This window comes from Bactrocera tryoni, chromosome 5, assembly GCF_016617805.1.
Source record: "Bactrocera tryoni isolate S06 chromosome 5, CSIRO_BtryS06_freeze2, whole genome shotgun sequence".
Lineage (NCBI taxonomy): Eukaryota > Metazoa > Arthropoda > Insecta > Diptera > Tephritidae > Bactrocera > Bactrocera tryoni.
Genome location: NC_052503.1, coordinates 43,017,935 through 43,042,658, shown reverse-complemented (window position 1 = coordinate 43,042,658; position 24,724 = coordinate 43,017,935). Strand labels below are relative to the sequence as shown.

General features: G+C 38.8%; 1 protein-coding gene across 2 annotated transcripts; it reads right to left on the bottom strand.

Moving 5' to 3' along the window:
* Positions 1-1,276: 1,276 nt before the first annotated feature.
* LOC120778443 lies at positions 1,277-23,333 on the bottom strand. Of its 2 annotated transcripts, none has more exons than XM_040110232.1 (9): positions 22,663-23,333; positions 19,993-20,276; positions 19,839-19,927; positions 19,103-19,773; positions 17,992-18,156; positions 13,579-15,108; positions 11,371-12,078; positions 10,538-10,662; positions 1,277-10,484 (listed from the first exon to the last, which is right to left on the bottom strand). In XM_040110232.1, exons 2-9 carry the CDS (start codon positions 20,018-20,020, stop codon positions 2,410-2,412), a joined length of 11,391 nt encoding a protein of 3,796 aa, XP_039966166.1. In that variant the 5' UTR covers positions 20,021-20,276; positions 22,663-23,333; the 3' UTR covers positions 1,277-2,409. The 2 variants fall into 2 exon arrangements, with proteins under 2 accessions (XP_039966166.1, XP_039966167.1); XM_040110233.1 differs by having other exon boundaries at positions 11,371-11,508; positions 22,663-23,332.
* Positions 23,334-24,724: the final 1,391 nt, after the last annotated feature.

Below are 24,724 nucleotides of genomic sequence, written 5' to 3'. Positions count from 1 at the left end.
TGGTAAATTTAAAAAAAAAAATTGGAAAATTAAAAAACAAAATTGAAGCATTTTTGAAAAATTGGAAAATTTAAAATATTTTCAAAAACTGAAACATTTTTCAAAATTTGAAGCATTTTAAAAAAAATTGTATAAATTATACAAATATTGGACAATTTAGGAAAAAATTTAAATTTACAATTTACAAATTTTTAAATTTAAATTTACAATTTTTTTAAATTGGAAATTTTTTAATTTGGAGATATGGACATGGATAGACATAGAGAAGTCTATAAAGCAGACTCTCTAAAAATTTGAGGAAAATCGGTTCAGTAGAAACTGAGAAATCGTGGGTATCATTTTGATAAAAAAAATAGTTTCAAGAAAAACGCGTTTAAAGTTTCGCGTATTCCTACATCTCCTTATAGTTACCTAAAATGCGATATGATATCTATATTTCTCCGTTGTAATACCCACATCTCCGATATAATATCCATATTTCCGATGGAATACATACATATGTACATATGTACGTACATACATACATACATACATACATACATACATATACATCCGATATGATATTAATATCTCCGAACATAATGTGAATTTTCAAAAATCCTAGAAATATGCAGGACTCGCTAAACTTCGAAAATAAATTTAAAAAAAATCGATTTTCTTTATTTAAAGACTACAATACCCCCTAAAATTTGTTCAAACTAAAAATGTTGACCTGATTTTTTTTTAATTGCTTTTCCTTTTATAATTCTTACATTTTAAGTAAGCTTTTAACTTTGTAACGTTTTTGATCGCATGCTAGTGCAAATTACTCCATGCCACGCTGCAGCAGAATGCCAACAGGTTACATATCTAGCATTTTTGATTTAAAACAGCTACGCGTTGCCAAAATTTTAAAGAAAATGAGATTTTATAGCTGCATTATTTTCAAAAACCTACGGATGCAACAAACAGCAAACAGAAAACTGATCGCGGAGTAATTGGCTAACTAACAAAGTGAGTGACATAAACACTAAACCAACTTTACTTGCTCTCTACTGCTTATTTCATTTTATTTCTTTTTAAATAATTTTTTTATTTATTTTTTTTTCTTTTTCGAAATAATGCTTAAAACCAACACGCGTGAAACTGCAGATTATTTTAACACACGAATACTGACATTTATAAATTACAAAGAGTCCACAAGTCCATACCAAACAGACGCGAAAGGAATGTTGACGAGCTAGTTCAATTCGTTGTCACACTGCCATACATGAATGAAGCAATTAAATGAAGCCTATTAAATTGTGAAATAAGTCGTTACATTTATTTTAAAGTTCCTGCCTACATTTGAAGCTATACAAATATTGAATGGGAAGAAACTAGCGCATAATGAAGGAATCATAAGATATACTTATGTATATAGTAATAGTGATATTTTGCTTTGCTTAATCTCCTGTTAGCTTAATACATAGTATATGCGTAGAATTTTTCACTTACATAATATTAAATTAAATGTTGTGTCTGTATGTATATATGTTTACATATGTATCTATATACAAATTTAAAAACTTACTGTTACAACAGTGTATTGAAATTTAAATGACTATGCTTTGTATGCTCTTATAGCATACTTATATATGAGTGTTTAAAATTAATCATTAATATAATGCTTCACACACACTTACATGTCTTATAGAGTCAGCGCATAGCGTAAAACGAGAATTTCTATTCACTTTAAATATAAGCAACATTTTACATAATAGTAAACTTAACTACGCAATAGTAATTCACCAACTTATCGTATCCCAAATGGAACCATAATATAACAATATTTTCGTTGACGACTGGGCGGCCGGTCAACACTTATCTACAGAAAAGCATAAATAGACTTTGTGCTTAATTATAAACATATGTACTAAACTAATAGAACGTTTTTGCATTTGCTCTAATCTAATTGCAATATGTTAGACATAAATGTAGTATATACTTGTATGAAACGAAGTTGTTAACACTTCAACAACGCTAACACTCCCTTTACACTATGCATATCGACTTAATGCTGATATATCCTTGTCGTAGAACTACTAAAGCTGCACCTAAGGTAATGATAGTTGGCATGTTAGCAAAGCATACGCCGCTATACACACATATGTACGTACACACAACAACAACACTTTGTTTTGTAGCGTAATTATGCACGCGGGTTGTTGGTGATCTTAGACACGCCATCGTCGTTGGCAATATGCTTCACAACTGATGCGGCTGCAACTGCTGATGCTGGTGCTCCAACTGTGGCTGCTGTTGTTGTTGTCCGCCCATTACATTGCCATTGCTGGACGTGCCTTCAACGCCTGGCATAGTTGCTGCTGCTGCTGCTGCGGTTGTCAACTGTCCAGCTATGTCGTCTTGGGCGGTGTTGTTGGCGCACTGCTAAAACCACGAACGATTGATGTCATAAGGCTTGGGCATACCCAACGAGGATGGCCGGTATGCAGTTGGCGGCGGTGGCTGTCCATAACCAGCCGCACCAGCACCACGTCCCAATAGACCTTGGTTGAACATGAGAAAGTCCTCGCGCCGCAAATATGACGAATATAACTGAGAATTGGGATCGGCCAATTGTGTGGCGCCCGTATTATGCATGAATGAGTAGGGTGTAGCACGCGGTGTTGTATGCGCTGTCAAAAATGGATATACGCTAGCTGCAGTGGCGCCTGAATTGAGCGCCGATTGCGCTTTCTCCGCAGCACTAGCATCACTGGTCGAATTGCGATGAGCCGGCGCCGGCGCAGTTGGCATATAGTAGGGATTTGATGCATCTCTGAATTGATCCAAATAGCTGCTGGCCGCAGCTGCTGCCGCCTGATCGCCGTACAAACCGAGTGTGCCGGGTGTGGGGCCGAAATTGAAAGCGCTACCGGGCACCATGCCGGTGACTTCCGCTGCGGATGTCTTCAGCGAAATTGCCGTCGCTACATCAACGCCACCCGCTGCGGTTACATTTGAGGCTGCAGACGCAGTTGCTGTGCTGTGGGCGGCTGATTGGCCGGTAGCAGTTGCCCCAGCGGAATTGGAACTGCTAGACGTGGCAAGCGGTGAACCAACAGCACCGGTTTTTAAGCCAGCGTAGAGTGGAAAACCTTGTTGCAGTGCTTGCGCATGCGCTTGCAAATGTGCAGGCACTCCGCTAGAGCTTTGATGGGCAGGCTGTGCTGAAGCTACTGACGCGGCGCTGGACAATTGTGACATGTGCGCCGCCGCTGTGTTGTATTGTGAGGCGTGCAGGTGATTTTGCGTCATCTGTTGCTGATGCTGTTGTTGTTGCTGCTGCTGATGTTGCTGTTGTTGTTGCAATTGCTGTTGTTGTTGCTGCTGACGCTGCTGCAGCTGCTGTTGTTGCTGTTGCTGCTGCTGCTGCTGTTGTTGTTGCTGCTGGAGTTTAGCAGCTGCTGTAGCTGCCGCTGCCGCCTCTGCGGCAATCGTTGACGCCTTCTTTTTGCGCCCACGCTTGGCTGGCGCCTGCACTACGGGGGCCACCGGCTTGGCAACCTCTGCGACAGCAGTTGCATTCTGCTGTTGCTGATTGCCGGTATTATTGCTGCAACTAGAATTAGTGTTCGGCACACCGACACCGTACGCGTTGGACGCCGCTGTAGCCGCCGAAAGTTGTTGCGGGTTGCCATACATACCAGCGGCGCTCGCACTCATGGCCGCGATAGACGCAGGGTTGGAGTACAACTGAGAAGTTGTGAGATTTTTCGCGCCACCCGCTGCATTATACATGTGAGCCGCTGGCGGCATATTTTTGTCGTAAAAGCCGGCACTGGCAGACGACAAGCCGAACAAACTCTCGGCCAACGGATGCAACAATGAGGCAGCCGGATTGCTGTAGGTCTGCGTTGGTGGTGGCGGTGGCGTCGGCTTGTTATAGGCCGACAGATGGTGCGTCAGATGGTGGCTGGACATATTCAGCATGTTACTGGCATCAAGCGTTGTTCCGGCAACAGATGCTGAAGCGGTAGATGCAGTCGGTTTAGCGGACAACTGTTGATGCTGCGTGTTTTGTTGCTGCTGTTGTTGTTGTTGAGGTTGTGCTGCTTGCGATTGCTGCGTCTGTGCTGAATAACTCTGATTTATTTGCTGTCCACGACCTAACTGCTGCTGTTGTTGTTGCTGTAAACTACTTGCCCCATAATTTAAGGGTTTATTTAGCAAACTGGCTGTTATACTATCCATGCCCGACTTGGATAAGTGTTGGGCTTGTGTTTGCTGCTGTTGCGCATGCTGATTATGTTGCAACTGTTGGTGGTGCTGGCTCTGTTGTTGCTGTTGACCATGCTGCAGCTGATTGTGTGATTGTTGTTGTAATTGTTGAGCCTGCTTCTGCTGTTGCAGCTGCTGGTGGTGCTGCGGCTGCTGTTGGCTGGTAGCAGAATTTGATTGCTGATGTGATTGTTGTTGTTGCTGATGATGTTGCTGCTGCTGTTGTTGCATTTGACAGCTATTATCCTTGACATAGTCTTTGGGAAACCCCATCGATGCCGCACGATTATACATTTCGAACGCCTTGTCCGGCGTAATGCTGCCTAAGTGCTTGCCAAACGGCATGGCGCCCAAAAAGCTGTCGAACATTTGCTGTTGTTTGCTAATCTGCGTTGACAACTGCGACACTTGCTGCTGCAAGCCTGTATTATTGTCGCACTTTTGCATTTTGTTGGCTGTGTTGCCTGCACCGGTGCCGCTATAATCCATGCCAAGCATGTCTTCGGCTGTACGCTTGAGGGAGTTGGCGTTAGTGTTGGTGGAATTCACCGCCGCAGTGGTTGGAGCCGTGGTTGAGGCTTGAGGCGCAGAACTGGAGGCCGTAGCCGTCGATATGGCGGTCATTGAGTTTTTATGTGCCTGCGCTTGTTGGTGCATGTGTTGCATAAATGCCACCATATCGTTGGCAGAGTTGTCACCGTAGCTGAGTGTAACGTTTTGTCGCTTGTCGGCATCTGTCTTATCTGCAACGGGCATTTCTTTGTTGGTGGAAGCGGCAGCAGCGGCGGCTGCAGCAGCTGCTTTCGATTGATATTGAGCGTAAGTAGGATATTGCGGTTTTGGTTGTTGCTGTTGTTGCGTTTGCGGTTGTTGCTGCTGTTGTTGCAGAGTTTGTGGTTGTTGCTGTTGCTGTTGCAGAGTTTGCGATTGTTGCTGTTGCAGAGTTTGTGGTTGCTGCTGCTGTTGTTGTTGTTGCAATTGTTGTTGAGCATTCTGTTGCTTTTGCTGCTGTTGATGCAGCAGCTGTTGTTGTTGCTGCTGGTGTGTTTGTTGTTGCTGTTGCTGCTGCTGCTGCATTTGACCCTGCAACTGTTGCACTCCTGCCATGTTCCAGTCCGTATGCTTTGCACCATCCAAAATGGACGCGGCGGCAGAACTAAGCGCGGAGCCGTAAAGAGCACGCAAGTTGTCTGTCTGCTGCTGCTGTTGTTGTTGCTGCTGTTGTTGCTGTTGCTGCTGCTGTTGTATCATCGCCTGTGGCTGTGATTGCGTTGTCGCCATAGCCGATGCATTATAAAGGTCATGCGGCGTTGGCACATAACTTGGCACCGCCGTTACATTAGCAACATTGGAGGCAATGTTGTTGCTGTTATTGGTGTTATTGTTGTTTGCAACACTCGGTTCTGCTGCTGGTGCAGACGTAGCCACCGGTGTCACTTTACCAACATCTGCATTTTGTGTTATTTGATTGAAGTTTAGGGACTCCGGAGTGCCCACAGGTGCCTGGTATGGCGAGGGACTCATACTGCTTTGGCTATATGGTGAGAGTGCATTTGCATTTTGCTGCGACTGTTGTTTTTGCTGTGTCTGTGTCGGTTGCGTTTGCGACTGCGGCACCTGCGATTGATACGGCGAATTCATTGGCTGTTGGTAGGGCGAATGTGGCTGATCGGCTGGTGAATGTGCCAATGGTGTAGGCGGTTGTGTCGCAGCAGACGAAGCAGGCGAATCTACACTACTAGTCATAGGGCTATGCGGCTGCTGATGCAGAGGCGAGTGAACCGAGGTAGCACCAACCGGCAATGCAGGTGTTGCATTGGATGATGTGTGTGCTGGGCTGCTGTGTGTCGGTTGGTGGAAAGGTGAGTGCTGTTGCTGATGATACGGTGAATTCGGATGGTGGTATGGTGATTGATGCGACTGCGTGGTGTATGGTGAGCTTTGTGGCTGCTGATATGGTGAATTTGGATTGGGCGTACTCGGGCTCATCGATGAGTTGTAATCGGATTCTTGCGAACGTGGTTGCTTGTACTGATCGTAGAGGTTCGGCAGTGGTGAGGTGGATGAGTAAACGGGCGTTTTGGAAGCTTCAGAACCAGATGGATTATAACTATTTGCGCCACCGTACGGTGATGTACCACTTAATTCCGGTGTTGAAACATTTGGCGATGAAGCCGATGAGTATATATGTTGTGAGTATTGAGGATATGGTGAAGGCATTTCACGTGGGCTACAACTTTTATCAGGACTGCTTTTGGTAGTGGTGTCTTGATAGAAACCCGCCTTAATAGCGCCATTCAATGGATACGGTGAGGTAGGCTTGGTAATTTCATCGGGTTTCGGTGAAACCATTATCGGTGATGCACCGATTGGTGAAGCCCCAATTGGCGAAGTGTAATTTGCACCCGTATAGGAGCCATAACGTTCATCGATTGCTATACGCGGCGAGTCGGGGTCCTGACTGAACGAAGAACGCTCGGATATGGTGCTGCCAGTGCTGGCTTTACGCTGTCTTGGCGCCGAGGGTAAGGAAAAGTCGACACCACCGGTCATCGAAGCCGAAGTGGGAGATCTGCTTGCAGCGGTGGCACCAGTCGAGGATATTGACGCTGACGCAGCGCCATCATTCGACTTTGTCGAGCTAGAACCAACACCGGCACTAGATGCCGATTCATTGGCGTCTGACTGTTGCTGTTGCTGCTTCTCTTCCTCCTCCGATTTCTTAGCTTTCTTTGGCACACCAAAGGCCTTCAACCAAGCACTTAAATTGGGCTTTTCCTTTGCGCCTGCACCGCTGGCAGAATCCGCACTTGCAGTAGATTTATTCTCTAACAGTTTTTCAAAAGGTTTCGTATAGTCGCTGCCAGACGCTTCAACCGCTTTCTTTTCAGACGCCACCTCAGAATCTGCAGCAGCTGTTATTGGCACTTTTGGTGTGAAAGGCGAAATTATTTCAAGCGCAGAGCTGGTTTTGCTCGATTTCTCCTCAGCTTCCTTCTCTGTGCTATTTATTGATTTCGCCTCAGTTTTACTAGCCAATTCGTCGATGAAATTATGTGATTGCCCCATGGCAAAATCATCGGTTTTTATAACCGTACCCAAGCTTAGTTTGGGCGCATTATCACCAGTGTCTACAATCAGCGCATTTTTCACTTCTTTCGTTTTAGCCGCTACGGGACCCAAGGGGAAATGCTCGTCAGGTTTATTTAGATTCTGCAAAAGATTGCCTTTAGCTTTACCAGGTTGCAAACGTTCGATTGTGCGCAGTAAGTCTTTGCGACGTGGATTGGCAGCCGCTTGCAGCTTCTCTTTCAGCGACTTTCGCTTGGCTTCCTTAGCCAATTGGTTTTTAATGTGTGGCGGAGGTGGTGGATTCAGCAACAATTGGGTAGTGCTGGGCTCTTTGGGTTTCGGTGGAGCCAAAGCAGTCAAGGCTGGCGCAACTGTGGCAGGAGGCGGTGGTATCAGCAAAGTAGGTTGATTCGCAGCGGAAGCAGAGGCAATTGATGATATCGATGGTGCTGTAACAACCGAGTTATTGGATGATGCATTTGCTGATGTGCTCCCAACTGAGTTGACAGACGTTACCGAATGTGGTGGTGTGCCACAACTGGAGCTTACACTACTCGCTGTGCCGCCCACTGCGCTACCTGCGTTGCCGGTAGTTATTAACTCTGAGATCACTTCTTTCTTAAGGCCACCGGCAACTACTGTGTCACCATCGGCCACTAAATCAACTAGAACATCTGCTAGCTTCGTGGGCACTAAATCGATTTTAGGCGGCGCGATCGGTACTGGACGTCGAAAGTCGGCCGGTTCTAATTTGGCGGGTATTGCTGCATCGAACTCATCCAGATTGTAGCGTGAAGGCGAGTTGCTTGCCGAACTAAACTCCGAAAAACGTGGCGTATGCTCCAGCCAACGATTGATGTCTTTAAGCGTCTGCTCAGTTTCGACGTCTAGTGCCTCAATGTTGGTCGAAGAAGTCTTATTCGACACAGTGCTGCCGGTTGGCTTATTGTTAGCCTTCTTGTTGGCAGCAGCACTGGCGGCGGCCTTCTTTTGCAAAGCCTTTTTTGGTGGCACTGGCGCTACAGGCTTTTCAATGGGCTTCTTTGGCGGTTCTTCCTCTTGTACTACAGGAGCTGTTGGTTCCGGCTTAGGCTTCTCCTTTCGTTTTGATGCCGGTTTATCCGGCGTTGTAACCGGTTTCTTTTCAATGTTTTTAACACTTTTATTCTGCGAAATATTATTGCTCGTTGGGTTATCATTGAGTTCTTCAACTGCAACCTCGGTTTTCATAGGTGACTTCAATGCTTTGGCAGATGTTTTCTCATCGGTTTTCGCACTTTTCTCCTCTTTTGGCGGCGTTTTAATTTCATCAGTGTCAGATACTTCTTTCACTTCCTTTGCACTCGTGTTCTTTTTGGCTTTCTTATTGTTTTTGCGCGGCTTAGCATTTTCGCCGTTGGTCTTGTCAGCCGATTTATCCACAGCTTTGGCTGCGTCCTTCTTCTTGGCAGCGCTTTCTTTCGAACGACCTCGCCCACTTTTCTGGCCATCTTCAACTGTGTTCTGTGCTGCGGTCTGTTGCAAATTGTTCGCTCGACTACGTCGATACTTAATCAACTCATATTTATCCAAGAAAGGCAACAACATCTCCAGCTCGGCTTGTTTTGCTGCCTCAGCCGCCGCCGCTTCATCAATTTCGGCGTTCTTTTTACAAGCATTTGTCGCTCCGCTCTTACTTTGTGGCTCATCTTTTTTCGCACTACGTACATTCTTCTTAGGTGCGCGTTTTGTCTTGCGCTCCTCGCTGGAGCCACGCACTGGAGTTGAGCTACGACTAGACAAAGACTTGAAATCGTCCTCTTCATCGTCAGTAACCGCGGTATGCTTTTGATTCGAATTTAGCGCCGTTGTGCTGCCGGGTACCTTTTTGACTGTTGTCAGTAAATCGCAGAGATCATCGTTAAGTGCACTTTTGGAATATTTCTTATGTAGATCCACCTTAAACGGTGACATACTGCGCGAACGCGAATCATCATCGTCGTCGATTACCTCCTCCTCCAACTCAGAAGCTGATGCGGCAAGCGCATCCACCGCTGGTGGTGGCATATCCTTATTGACATTGGATTTTTTCTTTAGTAGCTTCTCCGATTCACTTTCACTATCGCATTCGCTATCGGCTTGCGCCGTTTTAGACTTTCCCTTCGACTTGCTGCTCTTGCATTTACCCTTTTGATGTTTGTTGGATGTGTGCTGCTTCGGATTTGATTTATTTGGTGTAGTCTTTTTCTTATGCCCAGCGGTAGTACTAGATTTAGTATGCGATTTGCTCTCTTTGCTTGCCTTATTTTTGCTCTTTTTAGCAGCGGGATATTCAAAACTCTCATCATCGTCATCGGCGTCATCTTCAGTATCCGGCTCAGGCTCCATATCCGATTGCTCATCAAGGTCCAGCTGAGGTTCCGGCTCTGGCTCCAATGTTGTCTCAAGCTCTTCGTCTTCAGACATAACCGAATCTTCAGAGTTATGACTTCTTGATTTGCTGCTTTTTTTGCTCTGCTTCTTTGATTTTCCACTATCACTTTTGCCTTTTGAAGACTTATTTGTTGATTTGGATGATTTTTCGCTTTTATCTTTGCTTTTCTTTCCTTTTTTCGATGAGTCTTTCGTTTGTTTACTTTTACTCTTTTTTGTGCTCTGTTCATGTTCCATATTTTCATGAATATCCTCATTAGCCACATTTTCCTCCATTTCAAGGTCATCTTCATCATCTGTGCCATGTTTTTCCACCATTGCTGCTTTAGTTTTCGATTTCTTCTTACGTCGTTTATCCTTTTCTTTACGCTTTCGCTTTGTGCCACGCTGCTCTGGACCACCACCATCATTCCCTTCATCAAAGTCTTCGTCCGCACTATCAGCATATTTGTCTTTATTTATCGGTATTACGGATTCATGTGAATGAGAGTGCGCATGTTTTTTGCTGCTTTTCTTTTTCTGTGTAGTTTTATCCACAGCATTCTTCTCCGCATCCGTTGTTATGCTTTGACTGTCGCTACTTGCATCTTTTGAAGACTTTTTATTGAAGTATTTCTCACGGAAGACATTCATCTTGGAATCTGCTGCCGGATAACCCAAACTAGGATCGTCCTCCTCTTCGTCTGATAAATTATCAAAGTATTTTTTGGTGGCCTTATCGAACGCCTCTTGCAAGTTATTTACCATTTCGGTGTACTCTAAAAGAGAAATTTAATAACTCGATGTTTTTCGGTGCTGCTCATTTACTCACCATTGTTATGTCCATTGTAGAGGCGACAGTTGTTCACAATCAATTTGAAATCATTGCGAAAGTCACTAAATTTATTGTATTTACCACTGTCCAGTTTGTCTTCCATCTTTAAGAGATCCATTGGTCTGTACCAAAAAAGGAAAATAGAAATATTAGAGAATTGCTTTTAGTTTATTATAGAGAAGGTTCTTTTTGTTTAAACGTTTTCTCAATTCCCGTTAGGATGGTAAGGGTTATCAATGTTGTCGTCAACGTCATCTAACGGGAGGCCCAGAAAACGTGCTGTTTCGACGTGGTCGGACCAAAGGGAAAAGGGTATTAGATGAGTAGAGTTGGCAGGGCATGCAAAGAGGTGGTCAGTATCATGCGGGCACTCGTTGCATGCAGGACATACATTGGATATGTCGGGGTCTATTCTGGATAAATAGGAGTTTAGCCTGCTACAATAGGTCGATATGACAGACCAAACTCAAGTTTTTGTATGGAAAGCTGTTTTATTTCACAAAATTTGGCATAGATTATTAACCAAGGCATCGCTTCAATACCCGAGAACGTTGTTCAGATCGGACTACTATACCATATAACTAGCATACAAACTAAACGATCAGAATCAAGTTCTTTTATGGAAAACTTATTATTACCAAGGCAATGCTACAACAAAAGCCAAACAAATTTTCGGATCAGACTATTGTGGCGTATAGCTGCCATACAAACCGATGGATCAAAATCAAGTGCATGTATGAAACTTTCCAGCTTCGGTGCATCCGAAGTTAAAGTTTCTTCTTGTTTTACATAAAAAATAAGAAATGTTAAAGAATTCTTTACAAACTCACCTTCGTATAATGGAATAATAACGTGGCGCTATGTCCTCCTCAACGGGATCCATAAAGGGCCAGGCATCGCGGTGGTTCTTCACATAGACGAGCACTTTGTGCATACCGATTTGTAGTACTTCTTCCGTTTCGGTGAAACTGAGAAAATTCGTATTCGTGGAATTTTTGGAAGCATAATTAAAGGCGTTCAACGATGTTGATGTCAATTGATTGGTGGCACAGGAATGCATTGGGAAATGGGAAGCGTGCGTTTGGTGCGTATATTGGTGATGATAACGGTTATGATTATGGTTATAGTTATGATTTGGGATGTGATGATGATTGTGATTATGATTATGATGTTGATGGTAATTGACAGATGAGTTGGAGCAATTATTGGATTGGGAGGTTAAATAATTTTGATTAGTAGTTTTGTGAGAACTTTGGTTTTGATTGTTAGCATGTTTCAAATAGCATTTAGTCACTGCTGTCGCCATTGTATTGGCGCCTGACGATGACGTTGACACAAATGTTTTTGCTGCTGTTGCTGTTGTTGTTGTGACTACGGCTGCTTCTGCACCATGCGACGCATTTCTAAACACAGTCGAGGCGGTATGATTTGAAGTGATTTTGGTACTTGAGGTTGTGGTGGTAGTGATGGTTGCTGAGGTTGAGTTTTTGGTGTTTGAGGTGGTTGTGGTGGTGGTGCGATTTTTACTAAATACATTTCTACAATTTACAATTTTTTTTTTTTTTGTGTACAAAACCATATATGATGTTTGTAGTGGTTGTTGTTTACATTTGCGGTTGCGTTGATGATAATGATGAAATCGGAGAATAATTAAGATGGTAATACATAATTCATTATGAATTACATATATACATATGTACATATATTTTAAGTATGTCAGTAATTAGGATGGGAATTCCAATGCATGATTGATATATTCACAAATTATTTACAAATCAGCAATACGAAAATTTTCAAATACGCATTTTTGTGTGTTTGGGTGTGTGTGCAAGGATAATGTATGATGTATGTATGATTGAATGTGGTACATAATGAAAGAGAGTGTAAGCAAAAGAAAAAGGGAAATGAATTGTTAAATATTTACAATATTAACTAGTTTGGTTTGGAGAGCACAAGAGTCGAGATTTTCCTACAACAACAACTACATGGAAATGATAATAAGAAAACAAGAAGCATGCGCAAAGGGCTTCAATAAATTAAGTTGTTTAGAAAATTGTATGAAAAGAATAACAAGGAACATGTCTAACATACATACATTCACAAGCACATATTTACAGAAGCGAGTAATTGAAAGTTATAATGAAAGGACTGGAAATATTTGTGTAAATACATATATAAATTAGACGGCAATGAGCCTATAAACATACAGAGATACAAATGAGGAAGGTATTTACATACATACGCACAATAAGCTATTATGCCAGCAACCTGTGTCACCAATGTTTTTAACGAGAAAGTCACATCTAAATTTATAAGTTAAAGCATGTAGCACATTTGAGTGATTGATTGTTGGATTATGCAGATTAAAGAGAGTATGCAAAATTAAATAATCTAAAATGTTTGTTAATGAAAAACCCTTAACTATTCAAGTTATTTTATTTAATATGAAGGTGAATTTGTACATTTAATTAATTTTTAGACCATGAGAGGAGTATATTAACTGTTCCACGAAGTGTCTAACACCCAGGAGGAAACGTTGGAGACCCTATAAAATATATATAAAATCGGTTCACTGCAGCATATAGCTGACATGCAAACTGAACGATCGGAGTCAGTTATTTGTACGAACACACTTTTTTACTTTGTCGAACTGTCAATAAAAGTTGTTGTTGTAGAAGTTACGACATTAATTCTACAGCAACTAAAGAAAGTATTCCTCCCACAATTTTGAGAAATGCTACCGACTTGACAGTCCTTGACCGAATAAAAATCCGGTTAGATAGCTTGGGAACGGTCTCAACAAAACTCTAAATGATTCCTGACACTAGCACACTCTCTAAAATAACCTGGCATAATCCTTTATAGTAGTGTTTTTTGGCGACATGAATTTGCACAATACAAGCAACAGCAAGAGAATGCATAAACAATTTTTGTGTATTTTGTCACACACAATAAAACAAAATTCAAACTTTAGTGTGAATGAAAATGATTAAGAAGCTTATTAAGGAACTTTTATTTAGTACATTTGAGACACTTACTCATCTGCGCTTTTATCCGAGTTCTGCGACGATGACTTCGCACTTGCAGCCGTTGTTGTCGTTGCCGCAAACGCTGCCGCGGCTGCTGCTGCGGCTGCCGCCATTTTTTTCTTATGCCCACCACCGCCACTGCCATGATTTTTCTCCGCAGTCACACTGGTATCAGAGGAGGCATTCGACCCCGATGCAGACCCACTATGTTTATGATGCTTCTTGTGACCCGCGCTGTTACCTGATCCCGGCGATGACTTCGACTTGCTTTCTGCACGTTCCGCTGTCGCAACTGTTGTTGCGTCTTCACGCAAAGCGGGCGGTATGAATATGTTACCAGTCAACGATGAGAGTGAGTTATTGGTTTGTCTGCCGGGCAATTTCATATTGCTGGTTGGTGCCATATCATGTACAACTCCTACACCCACCTCTTTCTTTATGATGGTGGTTGCTATGTGCTGCGTGCCAGTGCCTACGGCGCCTGTGGTATCACCCAGTGCATCAACAGCGACCGCGGCGGACAATTCATGTAATTCACCAGTCGCTGTTGCGTCACCGGTAAATTGTCGACAGAAGTTCTCCTTATCCTCGGGACTCAGCGAAGGGGTATGCGTAAGTACTACGTGGTTGCTGGTGTGCTGGCCGTTGCTGTGACTTTGCGTTTGCGACCGCGTCTGCTGGTTTTTGCTATTGTGACTGCTGCGTGTTTTGGGTGATTTGTTGTTACTATTGCTGCTTTGACTATTAGTATTACTATTGCTGCTACTGTTGCTAGTGCTGCTAGCACTCTGTTTTGGTGTTATGTCTGCTGCTACAACTTCTTCTATGTCTTTTGTTATTGCACGAACTTGATCAGTGTTGTAAGCGTCAACGTTGTTACCGTTGTTGTCACTTGCACTGGTGACATGCTTGCGACGACGTCGATGCTCGCGAGATTTCTTTTTCTGTTTCTTTTGCGACTTCTTCTTCTTGTGATGCGACTTTTTCACTTTAGCAGGAGCCAACTGAGCCGGTGAGGTGAATTGTGTGCCGTCTAACGGTTGCTGCGCCGTTAACTCCAACTGGTCACAGCGCAGAGGGAAGTGGTGCCCAGTTTCTGCTTTCTGCAGGGCGGACACGGAGGCGTTATTGTACGCAGTTGCAATTTGAGGATTCACACCATATTCCCTTTCGTCGTCTTGTGGCTCAACTTTGATATTTTGTAAAAGCAACTGTTGGTTTAGCAAACAGTGATCGAGTGTAAGGGAATAATCTTTTGGAACCGAATCAGTTGTGCTTACAACACCGCCGGTTGCACAATCAACAGGTGTGTTATGATTGACCTCAAGCTGCTGTGCACTATAACAATCGGCCGTTTGGTGCTCTCTGCCGTTTTCGTTCTCGTTCCCGTTATTGTTGTCAAGTTCTTCCTCTTCACCCTCCGGCGTTAGACAAAATGTTTCACGATGACAGAGAAACTCGCTGGAGTTTGTGGTGGCTGTGCGGCGTAAGGAGCTGGCGTATGTGGAGATGCCACTGGCGGTCGATGTGGATTGGGAGCTGTAAAAAGTAACAGTTTTTAATTATTATGTATTAATATACGTCTTTTAATTTTATTTAATTCGATGTAAATGACAGCGATGGTATTAAGTGATTTTAATCGATATGTTGTGTTAGAATTGTGTATGAATTTGATGGTTTTGCAAAAGACCAAAGCAATATAAAAAAATTGGATGCCAGTAGCGCTAAACATAACGGAAAGATAGAATAAAAAGTGGTGTTTAAGATTTTTTTGAACACGGTTCAAGCTACCAATATGGTCATCGAATAAAAATTAACAGAATTGATACGATCATTTCACACAAAGCAATTACTGCAGTTATTTGCATGAGTTAAAATAAAAAACAAATATTTATACTATGTAAGAGTTGTGTATTAGGAACTCCGATTTTTGTTATGGCTTAAGAAATCGTTTGGGCAAAAACCTACATATAAGTTATTACCATATACGATATACCCAAATCAAAACTGTTCAGGGTTGCAAATTGTTTAATTCACAAATTTTGGATTCAAAATTATAAACCTTTTTTATTACATTAAAATTTTTTTATTAAATTAATATTAAAGATGTTTCGAATTGAAAAATATTTTTTTAAATTTAATTGTAAAGTATTATAATTAATTAAAAATAAATTTTAATTTTTAATGCCAACATACTAGATTAAATATTGATAAAAATATAAATCGTTTCAATGCTCTAGTCCAAAACAGTAGAGGACGTACAAACTAGAGCTCTTAAAATTATTCAAAGTAGAACGACTATTCGAATAGTTTGCTCTGCTGCGAGTATTTGAATGAAGGAATATTGTTTGAAATCCAAGCAGCCTTTGCTTTTTTCTTACTATACAGCAAAGTTTTTATAAACTTACATTCGTAGAGAGGTTTTGAATTACTATTCGAATAGTCGACAACGAATGAATAGAACAGTTGAAATCGGGCGGTTAAATGAATAGACGACGACTTAGGGCTATCCGGACACTCCGCAAACTGAATATTATTATCCGGTTAATCGATTATTCGAATACCAAGAGCTCTAGTACAAACGCTAAAAAATATGAATACTAAAACAACTTTCTCAATCCCATACTATTTTTTTGGTTTTTCAATCCGGAATTAAAATTAAATATTTATGTAGATTATTTTTTAAATTAATTATTATTTAAATTATTATTCTTATTATTATTTTTTAAATTATTATTATGTTTTATTAATATTTTTTTTTTCAATTACTATCTTTATTATAATTTTTTATTATTTTGTAATTAGTTTTTTTGTATAGTTTTTTTATTTTTTTTTTCAAACGCGCATTTGGAAGAGAATTCATTTTTTTTAATCCAGTATCTGACATCAAATCTTATTTAATTAAGGTTTTGTGATTACAAAATAAAAAACAAATTATTTCAAATGTTAATAAATTAATTTTTAATTCATTATTTGCAACCCTGGGCTATTTGTTTAAAATTGATATTTTAAACGCAACTGTCAAATTTATGCTCTATAATACCGCCTACTATTGAAATTCGAGCATCACGATGATTGTGATTGTGGACAGAGTAAAAGTCGTCGGTCTTAATGTGTTTAAATAAAGCTCGCAACACAAATGGAGATGAAGCTTATATCTTAATAAATAACTTAACTAAATGTAAATGTAACACATGAGTAAATAAATAATTATATAAAAAAACTGAAACAAATGCTAGAAATTTAAGACGAAAAAGCATGCTTACATAGTTTTTTAAATTCTTTTATTAAATTTGTATAATTTTCTTTCGATTTTTAGTTGAATAACGAAACCAAACGTAAGTTCAGTCCAATTTTGCTGTGATTACCACAATAACCGAAATAAATGCAAATTAATGGCTGTCGTAGTCGGTAAATTTTTCATGTTCCGCTGCTGCTAACTGTTGTTGTTGCCACTGACGCCTCGTAACAAGTTATTTTTTTCTGTATTGTTTTAATACTTCATGTTGTTTTAGTTTTTCATTTTTATCACGATTTCTTTTTTCATAGTTTCATGGAACACCCTTCGCCGGCGCTACACTATTCCGCATAGCATGAAATATTTTTCGACAGGCAAATTTCCCAAAAGAAGCGTTCAATTTCTAGTGTGCTTACTTAGCAATGGTTTTGAGTATTGTTTGTGAATGAGCGGTCAGTTGTAATTAGCTGTCTTATGAAATGTCAACTCATGGAAAATCTTTAAACGAAATTGACTTGTCTGCATTTGGCTGTTTGCAATTTTGGTGACAACAATCAGTCCAATCAATTAATATTTATGCATAGTATATAATCCATTAATAAAATTAAGCAAACAGAAATAGAACACAGCATAGATATGAACAAATTTCATCGCATAAAATCATGAGCATACATAAAATGAAGCAAAACTTTTGTGTTTAATGCAATATTAGTTTGGATGTATGTATGTTTGACAGTTTGTAGTTCTTATGTTGTCAATGTATGTATGTTTGTTAAATTCTTGGGTGAATGGACAAGTGAAAGCAGGTATTGATGTAATATATATGTAAATGCTTGTATGTATGTGTATGTTTGTGTTCCTCCACGAAGTCAGTTTATTTCGCATGCGTGTGTTTTGAATGATTATTTCTAGATTTCGTTTTCTTCTGTTGTTCTTTTCGTTTGTTTGTTCTGTTGCTGTCTGAGTTCGCTGTATTTTAATGGATAATGAGCAATTGATATGCGTTCGCATTCATTTTCATTTGATTACAGTTCTCTAAGTGTTATGGTGTTTTTGGAATATTTAAGTATTTGTATTTTGAAGGCTTGTTGTCGTTTTTTTTTTTTGACTTTTGTTCTTTCTTTCAATTTTGGCTGTCCCTAGTGGTAGTAGTAGAAGTAGTAGTGGCAAGTTCTCTCGCTAACCGTCTTCTTGCTCTGCTCTGTACTGACGACAACTGCTGATGTTTCAGATTCGTTGGCGGCTCGAATTGATAGCGTTGACGTTCACGCAATAATCGTTCCTGCTCTTGGCGCGCTTTTAGCTCGACGATATTACGTATGCGTGTCGAATTGCGTACTTGAAGTAGTCTGTGAATGGAAGAAATGGAAAAAAGATATAGAAATAATTTGCATACGCATGTAATTTCATATTTGCATATAATAAAAATATTTTTTAAATTCTAGATTTTTCGATTTATGTTTAAATTTCGCAAAGATATTGCTTAAATCTCTTATTAATTGGCGTAAACCTGTGATATATCATAAAAGGGTTTTAAAAGAGATTTTGGGGTTGCCCTATATAATAATACATGCCAATTTCGTGAAAATATGTCAAATAACAATTTTTTTATACAATGACTTGTTTTTGATCATTCAAATTGCATGACCGCTATACGCTTAGTGGTCGGATTTATCTAATTTGCTCGGAGATTGTATTGTTGTTTTAGACAATAAATCAAACCGAATTTCGTGAAAATACCTTTTCATGAAAAAGGGTTTTGCAAACTACAATTACATTTTTTGTCATTGTTGTAGCGGGAGAATTCTGCCGAGTATGAGTTGACTCAAGCCTTTGCCGGATAAAAATTCGGTTACGCAGAAGCAACTGTCTTGGGCACGGAAGTTTTGTTTATTCAGTTTGTATGACAGTTATATGCTATAGTTGTTCGTTACGGGCGGTTCTGACGAATAAGCAGATTCTTGGGGAGAAAAGAACGTCTGCAAAATTTCAGACCGATAACTCAAAAACGGAGGGACTAATTTGCATATATGCATATAGACAGACAGACGGGCATAGCTAAATCGACTTACTCCTGTTCAGGGTATAAAAAAAAAAAAACTATATATATATTTTAATGGCATCGAACCTCCTTTTAAATTAGCCAAGAAAGAAATTTTTTACACAGTGGTGGGCACACAGTTGACATTTTACACATCTGCAAGCTATCTTTAATTGTACCTAGATATGTTTATTTAATTAAAAAGAAACTATTAAATAAATATTAGAATCGGCGCTCTTACAACATTTACTTACTTTCTGCGTCTCAAACGTTCTCGTTCGCGAAACAGTTGCGGCAATTTGGGTAGAAAATTCTCATCTAATATCTGATATAATTCACGCTCTTTTGCATTTGTTGAAGATTTAAACTTGCTGGCTAAATTTTGCCAATCCTCTTCGGTAAAACAAATCACTTGCCAAACGGCACCTTTAGCGCTTTCGCTTCCCTTGCCATTCAGTGATGTGGTCGTTGATTTACTACCACTAATACTACTGTAACTATTCAAAGACGATGCTGGCTTATCCTCGCGATATAATCGCGTGCCATAGAAATACCAATAGCCGGAATTTTTCGAATCGTATCCGAGCGGTTCAACACGCAAGCTATCGGCTTCCAAATTACTTAGTATAACTTGTACGTCGCAAGAGTCGAGACGAAAGTGGCATAAATCGTGTAGTATTTGTAAACGTTTGCGCACCGGCAGTGACTGAAAGTCAATGTCCGTATCAAAGTGGTTTTCGGTATTGTGTATGCGACACTGTTGGCGTAGAAAACGCCTCAAGAACATCTGATAATTGCTATGGGTTATTTCTTTCGCTACCGATTTGAGCGCATCGCATCCCTTTAATAAACGCACAATTAACTCGGGAACAAGCGCAATTTGGTCTTCATCCGTACCATCCGACAACAGCGCCGACTCAAGATCCTGTAATAAAATTTACAGTTTACAGTTGTATGTAACCAGTATGCCAAACATACAATACAACCTACCTCGATATCGATGTCGGGCAAGTCAAAAGCGGAACTAAACAATGAACAAAAATGAGATATGCACGGTATCTCCCACCATGATTGAATGTCTGTAAGACATAAATATAAATTTTAGTGATTCGAAAACTATTATAAAAGGCAAGCATACACTCACCCAATAGCCCGATAAAAGTAGAAACCATTTATATATTACTTCACGCTTTTTTAAACAATTAATTAGCTATTTTAATGATTCCTTGAGTTTTGTTCCGTTGTTAAAATTTTCTTGTTTGTTTGTATGTTAAGCTGTTGTTACAATTATTGCTTCGGTTACTTAAATATAATCTGCTTTCGTATAACATCCTTATGTGAGTAAGTTCAAGGCATTTTGTTTGCTCATTAGAAAACCACTTTACGAAAACAAACTAGGTATATATGCTATGTATGTACATGTAACACCTGCAAGGAGAATGTTGTCACTTGCAAATTGCTTATTTGTCATATCCATACAATATTCAAAATAAAGAAATACGCTTCATGCAATAACTCGAAGTAATTCTGTTTATCGATACGATACATAGCAGTAAATTATATAAAACTGTAAATTGTGTGCGTAAAAAGTTGACATTAACCTATTTCCGCTCTTAGTTCATAATATGCAAATTTTTTTTTTAACTGGGAAAATAAATTTATAAGAAAAATAAAACAAATCAATTGATTAATTGTTTATATTTTAATTGTAAAACAAATATTTTCAGGTACAATTTTTTGATATTCAGAAATATTTTTAATGAATATTTGTCAACTTTAAATACAAGGTTATTGCACCGCAAAGCTAATCGACAGCTCAGCATTGCGGGGAAACAGGCGCCAAAATTGACATGAAGCTCCACAACTGGCAACGAAAAGCACATATGTACTATGTACATACATAAGTATGTTCATATATGTACATACATATGTAGTTTATATAGAAGCTTAGTGTATGAAGGAAAAAATAAATAAATTAGTATCGAATTACCGGTAACTCAGGTAGGTAACTAGAAGAAAGAAAACGTATGTAAGTAAGTATGAACATGCATGTTGATATAAACATACACATGTGGAATTGTAGATATTTAACAAGAACACAATAATATAGCAAAAGCAAAAATAAAACCTTTTATATCAGATTCATTGCACAACTTAAGTACCATCCTTAAACATACCTATATGTAACTAATTATTTTAAGTTATTTGTATATAAGGATCTCAAAAAACATCACACATTATTTGCGCTTTCTTTACAAACAAAATAACAACGAAAATAATAGTTATAAAGCATCAAAAACATATGTGCGAAAATATCTATGTTTCAAAAGGCATCTGTTTATTACAGATTATTGAAAGATATGAGAGCGTTCATATATTTATATATGTATGTATGTATGTAAATACTTATTTAGAACTGTAACATTTGTGGCTATAGCGGACATATGTATGTCAGAAAATCTTGCTTTAAGAGTAATCAAAAAAAGTGCAAAAAGAATATTACAAACTCCTGAGTGTTACAATTAATTACCACGCTCTCTACGCTTTGGTGCAGCGAATTAGACTGTCGGAATTCCGGTGCCAGCTTTCATTAATCAGCCGTGCAATATTTTCCCTTCGGATTTCAGGTTAATCAAAAATCCCTACTTCATCACATATGTAAGTACACATGTGATGTGTATGTATGTGAAAAGTTTGGCGCGCATATTGCACTACAAGTCAAGCACCTTAATAATACACCCACCCAAAATCATTGCATATGCTGCACCAAAATAAAGCAATCGGAAATCAAAACAAAATACGATTAGAAGGAACAAACAATCATCTACTTTCTTCGACGCCGACGTCAACACACTTTACGTTATTGTAGTCGACGACGTCGCCGTTGTTGCCGCTTACATCGCCGTAGTGATTTCCGATGTGTTGGATTGTTTTGATTTTGAAAATGCGGACACAATACCGCCAATAGAGAGAGTTAATGATATTATGCTTGCTGATGCAAAAATGAGTACGTTGTTGACTCTACGGCGGCAAAAACATACATTAGCCGTGCTACTCATTACTTACATCTTTTTATAAAACAAAAAACAACAACAAACAGAGCGATATAGCGACAGCTTGCAAAGCTTTATCAACATACGTGCGAAGGAAATGACTAATGCCACCTGCGCAATGATATGTATGCTTTTCCGTTTCCTTTATGTCAGTGAGATTGCTGTCAAAACGTTTGCATGCAGTAGAAAAAGGTATACGTGAAATTTTTCTAATGTGGTCATAAGAAAAATTATTACTTTGTAAATTCTCGCAATATAAGCTAAAAACTATGAAAATGCACTATATACATAAAAGACAAAGCGTATAACGCTACACTGGGATTGTATTTGGCATGATATTGTGCGCGTGTCTGTTTGGCCTAGCTGAAGGCGCGCAATCAGAATTTATTTACTCAAGGCACGCATATCTGAATGAATGTAGAAATGTATATACATTCACGTAAATGTAATATATACATATATTAGCGGAGCAAAGCCGAATGATAGAGCTCTAACGCACGAAGTGAGCCATTGGGAGCATTGTAGTGCGCAAATTGAGCGTTTTCACGAATACGCGTATAAACCAACAACTACAATACATTAAATACACACCTCCCGCCCATTTAAGAAATACATAATTCTATTTTCACGCTGTTTTGACACTTCTCAGCCTGCCAAGTATAACTTTATTGCATGCAAAGAACATAACAACATCCCTTTTTCGATAAAAAGCTTTAAAAAATAAAATTTCAGCATAATTCGTGTATATTTTTTTTGCCTACCTCCACCGCCGACACTTAGTGCAAACAGTTGTTGCACCACTGCGATTGTAATTTTTAATTATAATTTAATTTCTTTTAATCGCAATTTTGTTTTATCTAAAAATATAGATTCATTATGTTTTATTTCACTTGCATTCGTTTTCGTCTTCTACATTTTACTTCATTGTTTCTTTATATTCTTTCTTGGTCAATAAATCATGTAGAAAGATTGTGAAAATTTTTTAGTTCCATCTTTACATTGGTTCGTATGTTTGTGTACGTGTTCATTTGTGTATGTGTGCTTGCGTGCGTTGAGCTCTTTCGTTTCCGATTCTAATTTTTAACAATTTTATACATTTTTTAACTTTTCACTTCATATTTTCATTTCCAGACAAGAGGTATTTTAATGATATTCTACCATCAACACGAACTTAAAGCGTTTGCTTATTTTATCTTCACTTGATACCTCTTTTAAATTTTCACTTCACAATTTTTTCACATTACACATACACACGGTAAAACACTTTCCTAATTTTTCTACTTTTACCACAAAAGAGCACTACCGAATACGTTCAACGCACGAAATAAACTGAACAAATTTTATTCTACTGTGCCTTACCACACGGCAACCAAACGAAACAGGATGGCCAGAGTATAAGTACATGTTTCCGCTTCTGTCGCACACCGTCGAAAGAGATGCCTTTACATACTTTGGAGTGGAAATGTAAATTGTAAAAGGGGAATAACAATATACTTGAGATGTTGAGTTGATTTTTGGTGTTAACATTTTTTAAATAATGCTTAGAGCGCCCGAATAATGTAAAAATATTTATTTAATATTTATTCAAAAATTCAAAATAAACTAGCATAAGTTGGTATAAATATGCGGATTAATTATTATTAAATGGGATATTGCATATACACTCATTAATTACGGATACCCACTAAATGGATTGCACTACTAATTATGAATAAATATTTTAATAACATTTAGTTAATCTCTATTTCGTAGTAATTATATTTAATTATTTTCCTGATGCATATTAGAACACATTTTCCTTTTGTTTAACTGTTACACATGACTTGTTATCTGATTTAAAATTGACACTTTTTTATATGATAAGCATAATTGTATTACCTTTCGGATTTTGAACAATAATAAAAAACATATTAAGGACATAACATAAAGTAAATATTTCGTATCAACTAATGAGCTTTTATGCGATAATATAACCATATTTTGTTGGCTTGGTTTATAGACCGATGATCCATCCAACATAAATTTCGTAAATCGATTGTCTGTGTGCATAGGACGAAAAGAAACAAACAATTAAAAGGAAATCCTTTAAAACGCTAAATAGGCTGTTTACGGAAATAAAGATTCAGTCAAATCCAAATATTTATGCTTTCATTCAAGATTCTGACAATTAATATGACAATGAGAGTTTCTGCCCAAATTTGGAAATCCCTTACTTATGTATATGTCATGGATATGAACCGAATAAGAACGTGCTAAGAGAAAGTTGAACGAAACTAACAATATTTAAAAATGGAAAATATAAAACGAAAGTTATTTAGAGTAAAATTATTAAGGACAGTGGTCATTCAGACTGTAATTTATAATTAAATAATACAAATTCGGTTCGGTATTTTTTATTTATGAATGGTTTTTACTATTCTATCTTCTAAGTTGGTCACTAAAATCGGTTCAGTAGTTTAGGCGTCCATCGCGGACAAACAACGTGACACGTAATTTTTATATATTGTATAAAGTTTATTTTGACCAAGCCTTATGCCTCTAAAAGAATAGGGCATTTGAGTCAATCATGTGAAAATTTTGGCCAACATTTTATAAGCTTACCTCAGATTTAAGCAAATACTGAAACCTTTCCCTATATAACATTCTCATATTACTTACAAATCCATAGAGGAATTATTATTAATGAATTAATATCTAAATTTTTTTTAATATTTCCGTTTATAGTTTGTGCGCTGATTTTCATATTTCTATTTCCGCCTAAGTAAAATGTTAATATATGAAGCAAAATTTTTCGTAAAAGACATTTAAAAACTTTGACTTCCT